Raw genomic sequence first — 17452 nt, 5'->3', positions numbered from 1 at the left:
TTCGAATAGCAACCTTTAAACACCCGTCTTCTGTTTTGTTCTAATGACTTAGAAGAATTGTTAAAATAATTAAATTACAGGGATTTATTACAGGGAGGGAGTCAAAATCCATTAGAAGAGTTGTTATTCTCCTCACTAGTCTGCCGTGACACCGATTGAGCCAGCGTAACAAGAATGGCTTGGCGTTCGAAGGGTTTGAATAATGCGGATCTCATCCGGCAGCTGCAGGGTAGGTTTTGTGTCCAGCGTTAAAAGGGCGTTAAAAAAAGGCTTTTTTCTACCAAGTACCCCTGTTTTCCTGTTGCAGAGTATAACATCATCAAGTCGGAAGCGGTAGCGCAGGCAATGCTAGCCACCGACAGGAAGCATTACGTGCCGGAAAATCTACACCCGTACACCGATACACCGCAACGGATTGGACACGGTGCCACTATAAGTGCACCGCACATGGTAATTTAATGCTTCTCTCTAACGGATCAACCAGATCTGGATTTGATTAAAATTTACATCTTTCAGCATGCCCACGCGCTGGAGCTCTTGCAGCCGTACCTGAAGCCGAATAGTAAGGTGTTGGATGTTGGGTCGGGATCGGGCTATTTAACTGCCTGCTTTGCCCGCTTCATCCACCAGGAACCGACGGCAACTGGATTCGCGGTAGGGATCGAACATCATCCGCGGCTGGTTGAGCTGGGCCGTAAAAACATCGGCAAGGACGATCAATCGTTGATCGATTCGGGTAAAATTATACTCGTTGGTAAGTTTTAATCCGGAAAAGTTTTTTTTAAACCATTGAAGAACGGCAGGCTGTATACCTTAAAAATAATGCACATTCGGCTCGATGGAAGATATTTCCTACTCCTACCATGCGAATGCACCTTAGCCCGGATGGACTCGGTTGATAGCTTTGTTGCCGTTACGCCTTTCTCTGGTTGGTGTGGCGTGGATGTTGCCTTTGTACCGTATCCCATCCTCTTGCTGCCATTGGCCAAGGATGACGAAGATGTTGTCCTATTTTGTGGACAAACAGCATCGACACTCTGTTTGTCCTTGCTGGCGAGCTTCAAACCTCCAAACCTTTAGCGTACCTGGTGGTCTGTCATCGGTAACAATTTCTAACCGTGTGCTCATTTTTGGGTTAACCATCATTGCTGAGAAACGACTGATGTACTTCGGTGTGAAGCATCAATGGTGCGTACTACGTACGGGAAAGGAGTAGGGGAAGGATCAAAGAGTGGTTCCGATATCTTTGGTAAAGTCGATCCGAATTTGCGCCTATTGGTTGTCGTTGTGACCCAGGATATAGCGCATCGGCACCGCTAAACGGCTGCCAAGAGCCTGGTTCTAGTCGCATCGAATTCCACACATGACTGGAAGATGTGGTCAATGTCATGATATCCGCTGCTACAGCTACAAACCTTTGAGTCGGCGCTGCCTGTACGTTGAAGCTGTGCATTCATCGGATAATGGTTCGACATAAGTCTAGACATCATGCGAATGAACGCACATTCAACCGGAAAACCGTGACACCAGGGACGCAATGCAACCTGTGACGAGATGGAATGCAGGAACCTCTCGAGTTCGTCCTCATTCTCTGCCGGCGGGCGATGAACAGCTGTTGCGGGGATGCGAAGAAACTCGTGAAGGGGAATTGACCTCTCAAAAATTCTGGTCTCTCTTTCTCTCTGGTCTCAAAAAAGGTCTGCTTTTACTCTGCGGGGGATCCCGCAAACGGGTTTTACAGATAGCACATCGATCTGAAAATCGGAATTCAGCTTGTGCACAATTCCGATTTCGTTTTGGGAGACAAATTGGGTACCGATTGATAGGAAATAGCAAAAGAAAGCATGCAATTCGTCTTTTTGATGTTTTGGGCTTGCATATACATGATAAACTATTTTTCTTGTCAAATTTTGAAAATTGGAATACGGCAAATTTCTCTCAAAGGTCTTTAATACCAAATAAAATCCAAAATCAGCCGACATTATCTCCCGTGTAATAACACCCTTAACTTGTCGTTTTTCCAGAGGGTGACGGCCGGCTAGGACATAAGGAACATGCACCGTACGATTGTATACATGTCGGGGCAGCTGCACCTGAAACACCGCAAGAGGTACGCCAGAACAAACATGGGAATGGTTACCCCATACAGCACAGTGAAATCCTAACCTTTGCTTCCTTTGCCTTCCCGTAGCTCATCAACCAGCTAAAACCGGGAGGCCGACTAATTGTACCGGTCGGCCCGGAAGGTAGCACACAGTATCTACAGCAGATCGATAAAGCGCTGGACGGGCAGATCACCAATACGAAGCTGATGGGTGTGATGTACGTACCGCTGACGGACCTTCACACCTGATGCTGCAGCGTGCCGAGGCTTCGCAACGTGCTGGCAAGACTGGCGGTTCTATTTATAATTTGTCTGCTCGCGTACACGATTGTAAAGAGGTTTTTCTTAAATTAATTGGTAACAGCAGGAACTTTCACGTCATGCGCTTAATCGAATAAATCGTTAGTGTGTTAATTTGAAACGGGGCTTGTTTTTTTTTTTGAGCCTCTCCTTCGCTTTATTGTTAATATAATTAAATCAATTGTTAGTATAATGTGTGTATGTGTGTGTGTGTGGGTGTGTGTTTGTCCCTTACCAGTAAACTCGGTACGGCTGATGCAGTTAAACCCGAACGGGGACTTTACCGATAGAAACCTAAGCCATTCAAACAGGAGTGTCCTTTTGCTTTTTCACTAGTTTTTTCTTCCTTTTATCGGTTTTTGAATTGATTTTTGTTTAACCTGCAAAACCGCATTCCCAGTATATTTTTTTCTGCTGCTGTTCGCTAATTGTGCGCCGAAAATTGACAACAAACGCATTCAGTTTTGTAAATGCACACACGCACACACAACGCATTTGAGAAGCTGCTCCCAAAACGCGGTTGCTGTGTTTAGTTAGTTTACTATAAATTCCTTGTATTTTTCTTGTTTCGTTCCTTCATATGTAAATTATTACCGATATGTTGATAATTTACCTTCTTCATTTGCTCGTCACTTGATTTTTCTTCTTCACCTCTGCTAGAAGGTTTGTTTTTTTGGAGGGGGGGGGGGGGGGAGGTAAATGGGTTGATATTGATGGGGATGTGTGTTTTCCCATTTATGTTCCTCACCGGTCGGCGCATTGGCAGTGCTTTTCCGCTGCTCCTTCACCTACAGTCGAAGGGCAGTCTAATTTTAACTTTCGTTAATTAATTATACGTTCATTTTTCATCCGCCGACGACGCACGTATACTTGTCAAGCATTTATTTGATTCGATTACTATTGTTTTTTTTTTAAGGAGAGATGAGGGGAGAGGCGGCGTTAGTAGTTCATAAATAAATTAAATACCTTAACTTACGACTCATGTAATGGGATTTTTTGTTCCTGCACCGCAATTACCTACACTAACAGTTTATGATCGTCTGTATCTTCGAAAGAAAGTAAGCTGTATTACAATACGCACACACACGGGGAAGGCAGGATCGAGAGGAAAAAAAAACTAAAACCTATATTCTGTTTTGGCCCCGATTCAAAAAACTTTTTCTCTTCTGGTTGGCTTTGGTTCTTTGAATTTGTTGTTTTTTTTTTCAAAAACGCAAAACGTAACTTACAACAACCGGAAAAAAATGTTCAGTTTGGTGTACAATAGGATACGTTTAAATGATTTATTACATCTGCTCTTCTGCGTGTGTATGTTTTTTTTGCATGTAAGTGGTTATACTAGTGTAAATGATGAATGAATTTATCATACGGCTATATACACAATTGACACTGTTACCAACCAAAAACCAAAAACAAAAAAAAATAAAAAAACGAACTACTATCTGCACTACAACCTGTTCAAAATGAGTTCCTAATTCTTTGACCACGAGTGATTTGCGGGGGTGGGGGGGGGGGGGGTGAGAGGGATGCTGCGAAAAGGAAAAAGCTTAGAAAAATCGTTCGCTTTTCCTTCTCACACACACACACATCCAAAGTTGTTGCTCATGAGTGTGTGTGTGTTTTTTTTTACAAATGAAGGGGAAATGATTTAAAATGCTTTTCACGTACTATTATTACCCGGTGATCGCGAAACCCTCCGGTGTATTCCTATCAGACGCTAAATACAGGGTTTCGACCCATATAATGTCAATTTTTCTATCACTTATTGGAACTTTCAAATGATTAGCGAACTACTGCAAGCTTCTTCGGGAACTTTACAATCATACAGTGAACTATTACATTTCCAGTTGGGTGAAATTTGCAACACAGCTGTAGCAATTCGTAATCAGCTGTAGATTATCTGCCGAGCGTTTGCAGTCATTCACATTTGCCAAGGTTTATAGCAAAAATTGGTTTAAAAAAGGTTTTGTTTTAATCACTACTTCTATGAATTAGCGCTAATTGCACACGCGTGTTGCAAATTTTCCCCCTCAATGAATACAACATTCAATTGTATAATTGCAAAGATTCACAGCGGTGTTTGAAGTATTCCACTATCCATTTGAAATATTCCTCTAAGCACTTTTAAAACTTCATTATGTGGATCGAAACGCTGTAAGGACCAACGCGTTGTATTTATATGATCATGTTTTGTTCGCTTTTTCACGCTCAATCCTTTGTTTGTGTGTGTGTGTGTTTGTCGGCGTCGATATAAAAAGAGGGATTTTGAGATTCACTATGCCAACCGAAAAAAAAAGTAAAAAAAAAAAGGCATACCATATCGTTCTCTTATGGAGGTTGAAAAATGGGGAAGAAAGAAATAATTAGTTATATATTTATATATATTACATGAGCTCATGATATTCGTTAAAAAACCGTTTGAATATTCAATGCTAATTTACATGACAAGAATTCGCTTTGATTTAAATTATCTTATATATGTACGTGTGTAGTGTTTACGTGGGTGTGTATCTGTTTCGATTATTAAATCGAAGGAGGGGAGGAGCTCAGCCTGCCTGCCTGTGCTAAGAGAATATTCGCTTAATCGTGTGTGTGAGTTTATGATTGATTTCCCGATGATGCTACAAATTCCGTACAACACTATATGATACCGTGTGATTAAGCTTACGTTTGCTGGTTGATGTTGCTATACTTGCTATACCAACACTACAAAGAAGAAATAACGCTGCCCGATCGTTTCAAGAGAAAAAACAGGTGTACTACGCTTTCCGCGTGCTGCTAAGTTCTTGTGCTTGGGGTTGGTTTTGTGTTACTGTCGAATTTTTTTGTTTGTTACTAATCGTTTGCACGCCGTTTTCTTTTTGTGTGTGGGTGTGTTTTTTTTCTGCTGCGAGGATTTTATGTACAATGTTTTGTTTCTTGCCTTGACACAGTTACCGGGTAATTCAAGGGTGTTTTTGAACCGCCTGCTAAGCTTATTGGTTACAGCAACATCGGCATGATAATACAGCACCGGCAAAGGAAGAGAGAATTCATACTAAGCGAGGATATATGGCCATAATGGGGTTCAATAAATACTAAAATCGCACACATTTTCCCCTCCTTTTTGCTACCAGCTGACCGCTGTAATGATGTGTGTGTTTTAGGGCGGAGAAAAAAAGCGTGCGAATAATCGAAATTTTAAAAACGGCTTTCCGCATTCACTTTCTTTTCGAATCATTGCGCTATTTGCCGTATCAAAGTAAGTTGATGTATATAAGATCTGGTAAAAAGACGCATAAAAACCGCAAAATTGATCGCGATTTTCGAGGGGCCGGTGCGGGGGGACGAGATTCGGTTACGATCGCGGCATTCGCCGCTGCTGCGCCGTTGATGATGGGTGCGTGATTTAGCGTGTTCTTCTCTTGAGTTTCTCTCCTATTGTCTAAAGCACAACGTCGGGCAGAGCGTGTGCCCTGGCCTAGTCTCTTAACGATGCGTCGTGTACAATTTTCCTTTCCTTGTAGTAGATCTCCTCCGACTCTTTGTCGCACAGCAGCAGCACGACGGCACCGAACAGAAAGATGGCCGCGCCCCAGCCAACACCGTACGCCCAACCGAACTCCCAAACCAACCGGTTGGCTGCAAAGGAGAGAAAAAGCAGGAAGAAAAACATGTAGTGCAAGAAAATATAAGTTCGAAAATAATTCGTTTAGATGGACATTCTATTCAAGATATGCTTAAACTTCTTTTGCAACTACAATCTCAAGAACTTGATTTGTTTATTCTGATAGTTAGTTAGTAAAAACCTGCCCAACGAGTGGGTAAATAAGTTGTAGTCCTGATGTGTAGGTTGCGGCACAAAAAATTAATTAAAGCAGTGCTGGTTAGTGCAAAGGATAAGTAAAAATAAATTTGGGGGGCTGATAATTGATTTTTGAAGGATACCAAACAATTGCTTGATAAGTCTTATCCGAACTCTGCACAATCACCTAGAAACTTACAGTAGTTTATGAGTTTTATAATCTCTATGGAGAAGAGTAAACCTTTGCAACTAACTTCAACAATTTTGCTAGGTGATATCGCTAAGAAATTACTTGGAAAACTCGTTTTCTTTTAGAGGCCCTAAGACCTTACGCTGGTCTTCAAACGACTCCGTAGGCACGATAGTTAAGGGTAAGCTAAGTCAAAGAAGCCAACACCTCAAGTCCTCTTGAGGTTATAGAGCCAACCTTGAGCTTGGAAGTTAGGATCCTTTCTAGCTGATCAAACCCGAAACGAAACCAATGGTACGCCTCCACAACTAGCGATTTGTAATTACGTGTTTGCTACTTACCAATGTTCAATTCAGCAGCAAAGCAAATCGGATATAGGATCACTGCGATGAGAAGCGATATCACTGAAAGAGAGAGAGAAAAAAACACAACCAAAAGAAGCATTATAAAACGTTCCAATCAATTCCTGCACGTCACCAATACTTACGTGCAACCATCATGATGAGAACTGCTACACGGTAGAACTTGTACTTCAGGTTGTGATCCTGCGTACGCAGACCCAATCCGGTCAGAAAGGTTGCCAGCGCGTCGGTAACGAGGGTGATAATGCAGAGCGCCGCCGTTGCCTTAATGTACGCTGTAAGCATTCGTATGAGCCATCATTCTAACCCCTTACCGAGCCCTGTGTGCGTGCTGCAGACAAAACTTACCGACATCGCGGCTGGGATAGCAGCCAGCCGGGTCTTGCAGGTTGAATGGCAACGGCAGTTCATAACCTTCCTCAATGCAGTGAACGAACAATCCTTGGCGCCAACTTTCCGCCATTAGCCAATCGGTGGAGGTAAGTGCTAGAATCATTAAAATGATAACGATGACACCGCAGATGAAGGCAATAACCTGGAAAGACGTTATAGGTTTTTGAAAATAGTGTTAAGTTGCAATCAATTTTCAACGGTTGTTACCTTCAGTGGTCGAGTGATGGTGACAGTTTCAATTGTGGTCGTTGGTGCCATTTTGTCTGGCGAAGGTCCACGTTTGGTGCTTTTGTGGGTGAGGCGATGGAAATACACACATGAAATAAAACAAAATTAGCGCACAGATAATGGACCGTTGACACTCTTTTTTTTTTTAAGGGGGTAAATAGTAGTCTATGCCTGCACGCGAACTCACCTCAAAAAGCCTTAAACTACGCAGAAATTTTACGTATAGGTGTTTGTTTGTTTCCGCGCGCACTCTATTGCTCTTTTAAGAAGCTTTCCTTTTAACGGGATGATTGCAGCAGCTGCCCAGCCATTCAACAACATGCACCGCATAGGTTAAGTTAGGTTCCGGTCAGGGCAGAATGGACAGCAGAAGCAGCAAGCATAGAAAGCAAAATATGAAATACACAACTCTTCACGCCTCAGCACACTGCGCTGTATTATTCGTACTCTACAGTTTATCGGTTATGCATTGATAAAACACAGAATAACGACAGACTGATTGGTGGGTATGTGTATGTGTATGAGTGTGTTGTGTAAGTTTGGATGCGTTTTGGTTTACCCGTTTGTATGGAAGTTCTGTGTTCGGGGTTCTGGCCCGGTAGGGTTAGGTGCCGTTATGGGTAATCATATAAAAGAAACACTGCGACAAAAAGGTCACAAGAACCCAAAGGCGAATGTGATGGTACACGCCGGTACGAAGCAAGCGATGATATTATTGGACATTGATTAGTTCATTCCCAGCCGTAAATGCATCGGATGCTGAACTAGCAGATGTTATTAGAGGCCAGTCGTTTGGTGAATATGAATCAATGTCTATGCCGTACCCGTACGAGTTAGTCGAAGAAACGATCCAAACCTATGTGAAGATAATCTGTTATTAGTTATGTGTTTCTAACGAAATGACTATTTTATGTTTGTGGTTGTTATGGCGGCCAAAGAGGAATGATATCGTAATGTACTACTGCTTAATTTGAAGACAGACAGATGACAGGTTTGTAAGCATCGCAATGACCAGGCGAAGCCGACTACAGGACCGAGCGATCGAACGTATTCTTCACCGACAGTTTTCTGATCGCTCTGGTACACGGCACTACGAAATACCCCCGCATTCAGCTCCTAGACATCCCCGACAATCGCTTTCTGCTGGATTCTGGGTCGACGGAAGCACACAACACCCTTTCAACTCTCCACTTTGTCAACATCAACTTTCCCAACACTGGAACACCACCTGGCACAACCTAGACCTCAACAACAAGCCCAGCCCTTGAACCGGACGCCCGCCTGTGACAAAAAATCCAGTCCTCCATTCTGCAGCTTCCGTGGCGTACACATCACCGTCCGCCACATCCTCACCGATTGCCATGGAGGAGTCACGATACCAAACATTAGAAAGACAAGACGAGAGGAAACAATGCGGCGATGGCAACAGCGTTGGATTTCAGCAGGGGTGCATTCAGCAGCACCGGGGATGAAGATCAGTATTTTGAACTGATTTGACCGAAAGCATGAAGAAGTGAAGTTTTTCCTAACCCAATTCCTCGCGGGGCACGGATCCCTCAGCTACTTCGTCGGTCATGTTTTATTCAGTCACAAACAGCTCACAATGGACATTTTACGCAGTCGAGATGTGCGCTGACAGCAAAACTTGGGAGACGATCAGGTCTTTTTAAGAACGCTCCAGCTAAGCTGGAAGGAAGAAAGTGTCCTCCTCGGAGAACTTTCCACCTATCCCAACGGCAGGAACGGCTCACCGGCGCAACAGGTACAGTCCGGCCACTTGGAAACATCGCCACAGAGGCAGTAGCGAGTAGAAGGATATCGCAACACGTGTAAACAGGGTTTTGCAGACTGTGTTTCTCACACAGTCTCTTTACTGGCTGGGGGCGTCATAGGCGTTCTGTAATTGTCGCGTTAGATGCTGTCTTTAAGATGTAGTCCATCTTAAGTCTCGCTGTAGAGAATTTACATCTACCGGTCAGTTATACTGGGAGTCGCCTGTTTTGCATCGCCCTGTCATACGGGTGCACGGCACACACTCCCCTGCTTGTCTGTCTTCTCATCAATCTGGCGGCGAGAGAGAGAGTCATCCGAGACTCAGAGGTGGAACCTTCGGGATGCCATCTTCTACATACCATTCCAGATCCTGGCATACGGTATGAGACTTTCCTATGCAGCAGTACCCAAATAGTCACTAGAAAGACTTCACAATTTTATGAGTCTTAATTTTTTTTATTCCACGAAGAGACTCAGTGATCTTAACAATAAATTGGTTTGAAACTCTGCTATTTTATATCACTCGTTTTCCAGGCACAAAATATTCGACATCGACGGAGTCTGATAATTAGTACTGTAAGTAAATATACAAGTCATGATATGAGACATCAGTCCTTCCCTTCTTCTTCTTGACTAAACGACCTTCTAGGTCACGCCGGCCATCGAATGGCTTACTAGACTTGCTGATATACCACGTAGTTGCATGGCCACACTGTGGGGGAAACGGTCTGAATTTTCCAACCGGCGGCCCTGACAGACTATCACCACCGGGCCGCCCCCAGACTGGCTCAAATGGGGCCAATAATGTCATGAGAAAAACACCGGACAGCTTATCAACGAGGTCCTCAAACTTAGATGGTGTGATGGCGTTGATGAGTCCACCAGAATGGTGATGGGATATTGAACTAGCAGACGACGGGCACTAGACGTAAATCCCCAACCCCCTTCTCTTCCCCCGGAAAATCATAGATCTTACTTCTCTTTTTTCACGCCGACAGAAACAGAAAGAAAGCGCTAGTTTGCTTCACCAAACACCGTCCTAAGCTAAGTTCTATTTATACCCTTGCTTGGGACGGTGTTAATTTGTCCGCCATAGCGTTTCGGCGATTCAACCAGCAGCAAGGCATGGAAACGATGTGTCCTCGATCCGCGCCGCCCTACACAACATTAATTGACCTTTTTTCCCAATGTTTATGCTTCCCCAGCATCTTGTTGGTTGAAGGTGGTAAAACTCCCGGGTTTCGCTATCCTTACTTGTTAGATGTGAACAATAAAAACAGATGATTCGTGTGTGTTTATGATTTGCTTTACAGGATACCAGAACTAAAAAGAAACAAAGCGTCGGCTTTATCCAGAAGGGTCCTCCTCGTACAGCTTTGTTGAACATGGAAATTTCGTTTTCCGTTGGCGTAAATTATACAAACACTCCCCCCCCCCCCCTCCTTATCACACAAATGTATCCTTGCCGTTCGTGGGAAACTGGTAGGTGGGAAAAAAGGATGTTTTCATATCGGCACACACACAAACACACGGTAACAAAAACACACAAGCACAAAACGGGAAACTAGAGCACACATGCGTAAGATGGAAACCGTTCGCTTTACCTTTCCTTGAAATAGTCCAACGTTACCGATTCGGTATCGAACTCGCTGTAGTCAGGCAACGATTCGCCATCGATGGACTGCACACTGTGCAGCCCGATCTCCTTCTGATAGTAATTATCATGCTTTGCGGTATAGGTTTTAGACATCTTGCGACTTGAAACTGTGCGAGCCTCGTTGCTCGATTAGCAATCACTGCACAAATATTTGATTGTTGACGCGAGACTGACGAGATGTCCTCCCAGCAGCACACAACCGCGCACCGATCGCTGACCCTCTTCTTTTTTTATGCTCTCTCTTGCGTGTGCACGGCTATAAATAAAATGCTTCTATTTTGTCCTTTTATGGAAGTTGGTTATAAATACACCCTACTATAACGCTCTTATCCCTTTCCCCCCCGTAGTGCAGACTTGCACAAAACACACTTCTTTAACTCCGGCCAGGAGCTCGAACCGTCGAACCAGCCAGCCAGAAAGAAAGGAGAGTGTAGAAGAAAAAAAACAAAGCAATCCAATTCCTGCGGGAAACAGCAAATAACACCACCGAAAAAACAGGAGCCTACTTTGTGCTTTGCTAAAACGTAAAGTTACAAATGCCGCAGATTCTGTAGGTTAAAATTATTATCATTACCGTGTTATTATGTTGTTGTTGCTCTTTTTTCGTCACTAAAATATACTTTCTTCACGGTACCTTTGTTGGGTGCAATCTTCTCGTGTCTAGGAGAGTTTTGACTTTATAAATAAGACCAAGCAGATCGCACAAAACACTTCAAAGCGTGCGTGTTTAGATGTGCCACTTCAATACTGTACGATGGCTTTTAATTGTGAGCCAGCAAGGAAATGCTAGCTAAATTAGCGATGCGCGAAGAAACTGCACACGAAAGTATTGTTTTGTTTTGAGTTTTTCAGCTAAAAGTGTCGCAAGAGGAATTAAAAATTTGTCAAGCTACGGAACGGCCAGTTATACACAGCAAGCTAGCTGTAGTGTGAGCTATTTTTTCAAGCAAATCATAATTACTCCCTTCATTTGTGCCTCAATGCAGCCCTGCATTTGTTGATGATTCCAGAAAGACCTTTACTATAATTTTAAGGTTGTTTTGCTACCTTTTTTTCAGATGAAATATAAAATTTTGTTGACAAAAATGCGATTAAAATTAAAACAAAACGTTGAAATTCTACTCGAACATCGCACGGGCTAAATTTTATGTTTGTTTTAAATATTTTAAACGACCTTTTTATACAACGAACCATAAAACCGTTTGCGTTTTATTTAAACCAACCAGAGCAGTTTTTAAAGCTTCCAGTAACTCTGAGCAATCTGATCCAGTTCGTATTTGAGCTTCGAAATAATTAAAAAAAAATCTACTTCCATCATTCCAATTCTAACATTTCATCCCATCTGGCACATATGTGCACACAACCGCAACGCAAAAAGTCAACCATTTGCATAAATAAAAAGCCCTTTTGGTATCCCGACTAGGAAAGGCCTTTAATACCTATCGCTGACAGCAGACTTTAGCGTGTACGTATACGGCTGCGAAGGAGTGTACGTGTGATTGGCCCGTTTCGGTCGTGGATTCATTTGCTCGCGGTAGAGTCTCGCACCAACACACACCGGACCGGAGTGGATTCGTGCTGTCAGTGCAGCTTTCAACCGAAATCCAATATGAACGCAGCGAAAGTGTCATTCGCGACATCTTCCTCGATGTAACACCTTCGGCCCATTTTTGTTTCGGGACGGTTCTACTGAGCAGCGATTTGCATGAAGTTCGCAGAGAAGTTCGGTTTCGTGTTTTTACGCGCTTACGTGTGCCCGCCAGAATAAATACGGGGGAAGAAGATTTACCCTGTTACTGGGACGCAAAAAACGCGGTTTCTGTTGCAACTGCGGGCGCTTGCTTTTCCTGCGGCGGAGAAGATCACTTTCAACTGTCCGTTGCTTGGCCTAGGTGTCAGTGGGTGCACCGCCGTCGATGCACGGAGCAGCAGAAGGAAGCCGTTATTCCGTACCGTAGTGTGTTGTGTGTATATGTGTGTGTGTGTGTGCTTTTGGACTGGTTGTTGGTTCGTGGAAGGGTAGCGAACGGGGTGCGCATGAAAGCCAGTCCAGCGCTGACCAGTGGGTTGCTAGGAAAGGAAAAAATAGACATTCTGTGATATAGCCAAGCAGCTAGAGCGACGAAGACTGACGGAAGGATTGTGTGTGTTTGTGTGTGCAACTGCGAGTAGGTGGCAACTTTCTGAGGAAGAACTCCAATTTGTGGGGCCCCCTTTGCGTACCGTGCGATTTTGATGCGTGCGTGTGAATGTGTATGTGTATATAGCTATGTAAATGTGTGTATATATGCGTCGGGAAAAACTATCCAGTAAAATCTAACAGGCCTCATCCCCAACCAGGAGGAAGTCCCGTCCTCCGTGCAGGAGGCGGTTGGTGGAAGAGGGACGAGCAGGGGCCAAGTGGAGAACGGATCTGGACATTGCTTTATCCGGCTGGTGTGATCAGACTTTAAGACGAAGTTGTAAACGGTTGAAGGTATTATATGTGTGTTAGCTTCTAGGAATGCCTACTTTGGTAGCCCATATATAATGATGCGTACGAACTAATATTTCACCGCTGGTAGAAACAGCCTTTGTTGCATCAGTACCCCGGAAGCACAAAGCATTTCATCGAAAAGCAAAGCAAAACGAAAAGGAAGGACAAAAAACGCATAAAAAAGCAAGTAAAATCGCTTATGTTTGCAACAAAACTGCCATTGTTGCTGTTGTTGGTGATGACAACAGGCCACCCATCATTCCGCGAATGACAGTTGCGAGTGAAAAACGCTGACAAATAAGAAGCTGGTCCCGATTCCCCGTATACATCGCAAGTTATTGTGTGTGTGTGTGCGTGCGCGTTTGTGTGGCTAGAAAGGAGAAAGGAGTTTTCGAACCGTGTAACAAAACATCGGATTGTAAAGACTGCACGGAAGGCACGGGTGTGTGTGTGTTGTGTGGCACGCCGTAACAAGCAACACGGTCCCTCTGTAAAGGGGAAGAGGAGGAAGTCACACCATGTCCGATTCGGCCTCCGATACGCTCGAGGGCCCGTCGTTCCATACCGCCAAGAGTGCGCTGCTGTTGGACGACGTCGAGCTGTACGGTGCGAGTCGCCGTCTTCGGTCCCTCACACCGAACGCAACCGGCAAGCCAGGTGGTGGTGGAAAGAAGGACGCTACAGTGGCGTACGGCGGTGAGATCGGTGGCGGTGGCTCATCATCCTACCAGCAGCGCCGGGAAGACGATTCGCCAGCGATGGACGCTGAAGCGGAAGGTCCGACCACCACATCCACAGCGGAAGGGGGCAATGAACGGGATGGTATAGCACGGACCCGTTACACGGCTTCGCAGCTGTTGGCGTTGCGCGATTCGAACCTATCGAAGGCGCGTCCACCGTGCATGGATGATCCGAAGTCGGAAAAGCATCTGAAAATGATTTCGATGCTGGTACGCCGCTCGGAAACTCCGTACGACGAGGATGGGCCGAATGGTGGTGGACCTGGCGGCGGCGGTGGTAGTGGAGGTGGAGCATACGGACGCAACCGATACGCGTACGGTGTTGGAGGTGGTGGCACATCTGGTGGGATCGGTACGGGTGGCGGTTCCGGTGGTTCAATGTCCGGCAGCGGTAATGGCGGACACGGCGTTGGGCGTAACGAGATGCGTCGTTCGGTCGGGGGAAGCGGTGGCGGCGTAGGAGGAGGTACGGGAGGTGACCCAAAAGAAAGACTGCGTAAGGAGGAAGGTATTGTGCTGTCACCGCAACGTCGCTCATTTAACATGGGGTGTCAGATGCCATCCGCACCATCATCCTCATCGGGTGCAGGAAATCTCGGTTTGTCCGGAAGTTTGCTACGATCCGATCGTGATATGCTTGGTGGTGGAGGGGGTGGTGGTGGTGGCGGCGGTGGTGGTGCACGAGAACGTCGCATCGGAAGCGGACGTATAATGACGCGGGACAGCATGTGGGAGTATCGCATGGAGTCGGGAGATTATCGTCAGGGTGGTGGCGGCGGTAATGCGTCATCTTCGTCCGGAGGGTTTCGTGATCGAGAAACGATGCGCGATGGAGGAGGGAAGGATGGTAAAGATGGTTCACGAGGCGGACGAAACAATGATGGACGCAGCGGTCAGGATAAAGATTATCATGATGAAGGACGTGGCGGCGGCGGTGGATACGATAGAGATTCCCGTGAACCTCGTGATCGGCGAGATCGATGGGATAAAAGCGATAATGGACGTGGCCCGATGCGTGGCTTTCACAAGGGCGGTGCATCTTCTTCCGGCGGATACGGTGATGGGCGCGGCGATGGATCTTATTACGGCTACAACAACAGCTACGGATCGGGAGGCTACAGCTCAAGCAACAGTAACAGCCATCATCATCATCACCATCACCATCATGGCGGTGGTATGTCGTACGGTGATCGTAGACGCTACAACAGTGACAACGGGCGCGACAACGAGGAACCGGAATGGTTTAGCGAACCAACATCCCAGCACGACACGATCGAATTGCGCGGATTCGACGAAACGGTTTCCGAGCATGGCAGCGAATCTGCCGGCGAAACGACCAGCGGTAATACGAACGATTCTGGATCGTCCGAACATCAACCGGATGTGCAGCAGCAGCAGCAGTCCACAGAATCACAGTCGCTGAATGACGACACCGAGCAGGAGAGTACCGATGAAGTTCGGCTTTCTGGCAACCGTTCTTGCGAGCAGGATATTTTGAAAATGATCGAGAGCAGCGAAGATAGTGATCGACCGAAAGGAGGAACAGCTACGGTGAACGAGAATGGCATCCGGAAGAGTGGCGATAGGGGAACTTCAACACCATCACAACCATCAGGTGGTGGAGATGAAACGATCAACGACGATATGCGGCTGATGGAGGAACTGTGCGGATTTCGCGATCGTGTCCTGAACGAGTACAGCGCAATGGACATCCTGAAGAACACATACTCTTCCATGATGGTGAGTGAAATATTCATAACCACTAAGTTGTACTTTCTTCTTTAATTTGTGTGCTTTTCTCTTTGTTTACTCTACCCCAGATTGATGTTGGTGGAGGTAGCCGAGAGTCTCGCTTTTCGCAATTTTTCCGCCAGGACAACGAGAAGGGAAATTCCAACGATACGAAAGATACACGCAGTCGTCAGAATTCGCTCCACGAAGATATTGACAAGATTATGAAGGATATAGCGACGTTTGAGGAGGGTGCGAATGTGTCTTCTGCTTCCTGTAACAAGTATTTCGCACCTATCTCACCGGCTGCCACATCGAACTCCTCGCAGTCATTCCTCGAGCTGTTTAACCGCTCATCGGCGTTGAAGAACCATCAGCTGGATCCACTGCTAACGCAGCAACAACAGCGTCACCATCAGCCATCGATGGAATCAAATCAACCGTTTGACCGGCACTCCGCTATGCAGCACATGAAATCGATGATGACCGACGCCGAGGCGCAACAGCAGCAGCAAAAGCAACAACTCCACCACGAACATCAGCAACAGCTGCAGAATCGTAATCTGCAGCAAATGTTGGGTGTAACGGGTGGCAGTGCGTCGTCGGCTTCTGCTACACCGCCGGTCGGTGATCGTACTGCCGGACCAGTACCACTACCCATGCCCGGCCTAGGTTCGATGCCCAGTCCAGCCAGCCACTTAGGACAGGTGCACAGCGTCGAGGAGCTGGAGGCACGCTTCCGACTGTCCGATTTGAACAGCGATATAGCTAGCGCCGGTTCCGGTACCGGTGCGATCAGTGGTAGGGCTTCCGTAGCGAACGAACCATTCCCGGAACCGATGGCGATCGGTGCCATTCCGCGACTGATTATGCCGGGCAATGATCCGGCGATTGGTGTGATGCATGCGCAGCAAGCGCCACAGTCTGCATCACAGCCGCAGCCACTGGACAGTGGTACGGTTCGGCAGCAGGAGCTGATTGCGTTCAAGAAGCTGCTCAACCAGATGAGCGAGAATCAGATGAATGGTGTGAGTCCGACGGCAGCACCACCACAACCGGTGCCACCGCCACAACAATCGGTTGCGCACCATAATCATCCGGCGCACGCTGCGCATATGGCGGCCGTGGCGGCCCAGCATCAGGGTGGTCAGGGTCCGCATCAAGGTACGACCATGTCTGCACTGCCGGCGATGCTTCAAATGATGCATATGGCTCCAATGCCCCATCCAGGTAAGAGGGAAACAATGTTTATGTACTTGGATATATCTAAACTCTAACAACTGTCTGGCATACCTTTAATTAGACGGAATTCGGTTCCTGTTCCTGCCTTTTGCAGATCAGGTAGTGTTGGTAGTAGAGATGAGAAAACTTCCTCTTTTTTAAATCATTGCTACATTGCCATTTGCTGGATATTTTGATAATCTTCTGTTATCAAGGAGAATCATAGGAGAGCCTCAAACTAGTAGTAGATTTCCATCTTCGCGAGTCTGATGTAAATCTCTCTTGTGCTTGCTTCACTCAAGTATGAAATGAAGGTGCAAGTTTATTTTTCTTAACGGCAGACTTTTGAAGGTAGTAAGGGGATTTTTTTTGTTATTTCAAGAACGACGATCTGACATATATCATGTTGATCGTTGTCATCCAAAATGCAAAAGAGCTCAAGGACTGTATAATAAGTTTTAAATAATTATACCTTTTAGTATTGATCGGGTTT

At 45.7% G+C, this 17452-nt stretch overlaps 3 protein-coding genes across 4 annotated transcripts in view; 2 read left to right on the top strand and 1 right to left on the bottom strand.

The window, feature by feature from the left end:
- LOC126561877 (uncharacterized) overlaps positions 1-17452 on the top strand; it is a 179114-nt gene that overhangs the window by 157869 nt on the left and 3793 nt on the right. Inside the window, exons 2-3 of the mRNA XM_050218275.1 lie at positions 13770-15747; positions 15828-16968. Coding sequence (XP_050074232.1) covers positions 13786-15747; positions 15828-16968 — 3103 coding nt within the window. The 5' untranslated portion in view covers positions 13770-13785. The remainder of the gene's footprint in view (positions 1-13769; positions 15748-15827; positions 16969-17452) is intronic.
- On the top strand, positions 175-2450 carry LOC126560254 (protein-L-isoaspartate(D-aspartate) O-methyltransferase). The gene is made up of 5 exons (XM_050216302.1): positions 175-229; positions 308-450; positions 517-754; positions 2025-2110; positions 2192-2450. Exons 1-5 carry the CDS (start codon positions 175-177, stop codon positions 2351-2353), a joined length of 684 nt encoding a protein of 227 aa, XP_050072259.1. The 3' UTR covers positions 2354-2450.
- Positions 5742-17452, bottom strand: part of LOC126559811 (transmembrane protein 47) — a 59703-nt gene continuing 47992 nt past the window's right edge. The window contains exons 1-6 of one of the 2 annotated variants that reach the window (XM_050215987.1): positions 10739-10885; positions 7341-7419; positions 7089-7275; positions 6866-7015; positions 6720-6782; positions 5742-6025 (exon numbers count right to left, since the gene is read on the bottom strand). In XM_050215987.1, the coding sequence (XP_050071944.1) occupies positions 5865-6025; positions 6720-6782; positions 6866-7015; positions 7089-7275; positions 7341-7419; positions 10739-10884 (786 nt within the window). In that variant the 5' untranslated portion in view covers position 10885 and the 3' untranslated portion in view covers positions 5742-5864. Of the gene's footprint in view, positions 6026-6719; positions 6783-6865; positions 7016-7088; positions 7276-7340; positions 7420-10738; positions 10886-17452 lie in introns of those variants that run through there. The other variant, XM_050215995.1, reaches the window with a different exon arrangement.

The sequence above is a fragment of the Anopheles maculipalpis genome, chromosome X (assembly GCF_943734695.1).
Source record: "Anopheles maculipalpis chromosome X, idAnoMacuDA_375_x, whole genome shotgun sequence".
Taxonomy (NCBI): Eukaryota; Metazoa; Arthropoda; class Insecta; order Diptera; family Culicidae; genus Anopheles; species Anopheles maculipalpis.
Note: the sequence above shows the minus strand (reverse complement) of the source record. Positions and strands in the feature narration are given on the sequence as shown.

Coding starts and splice junctions, on each gene's coding strand:
- LOC126560254 (XM_050216302.1), top strand. CDS start 175: ATGGCTTGGCGTTCGAAGGGTTTGAATAATGCGGATCTCATCCGGCAG. Junction 230..307: donor TCTCATCCGGCAGCTGCAGG/GTAGGTTTTGTG, acceptor TTCCTGTTGCAG/AGTATAACATCATCAAGTCG. Junction 451..516: donor CTATAAGTGCACCGCACATG/GTAATTTAATGC, acceptor TACATCTTTCAG/CATGCCCACGCGCTGGAGCT.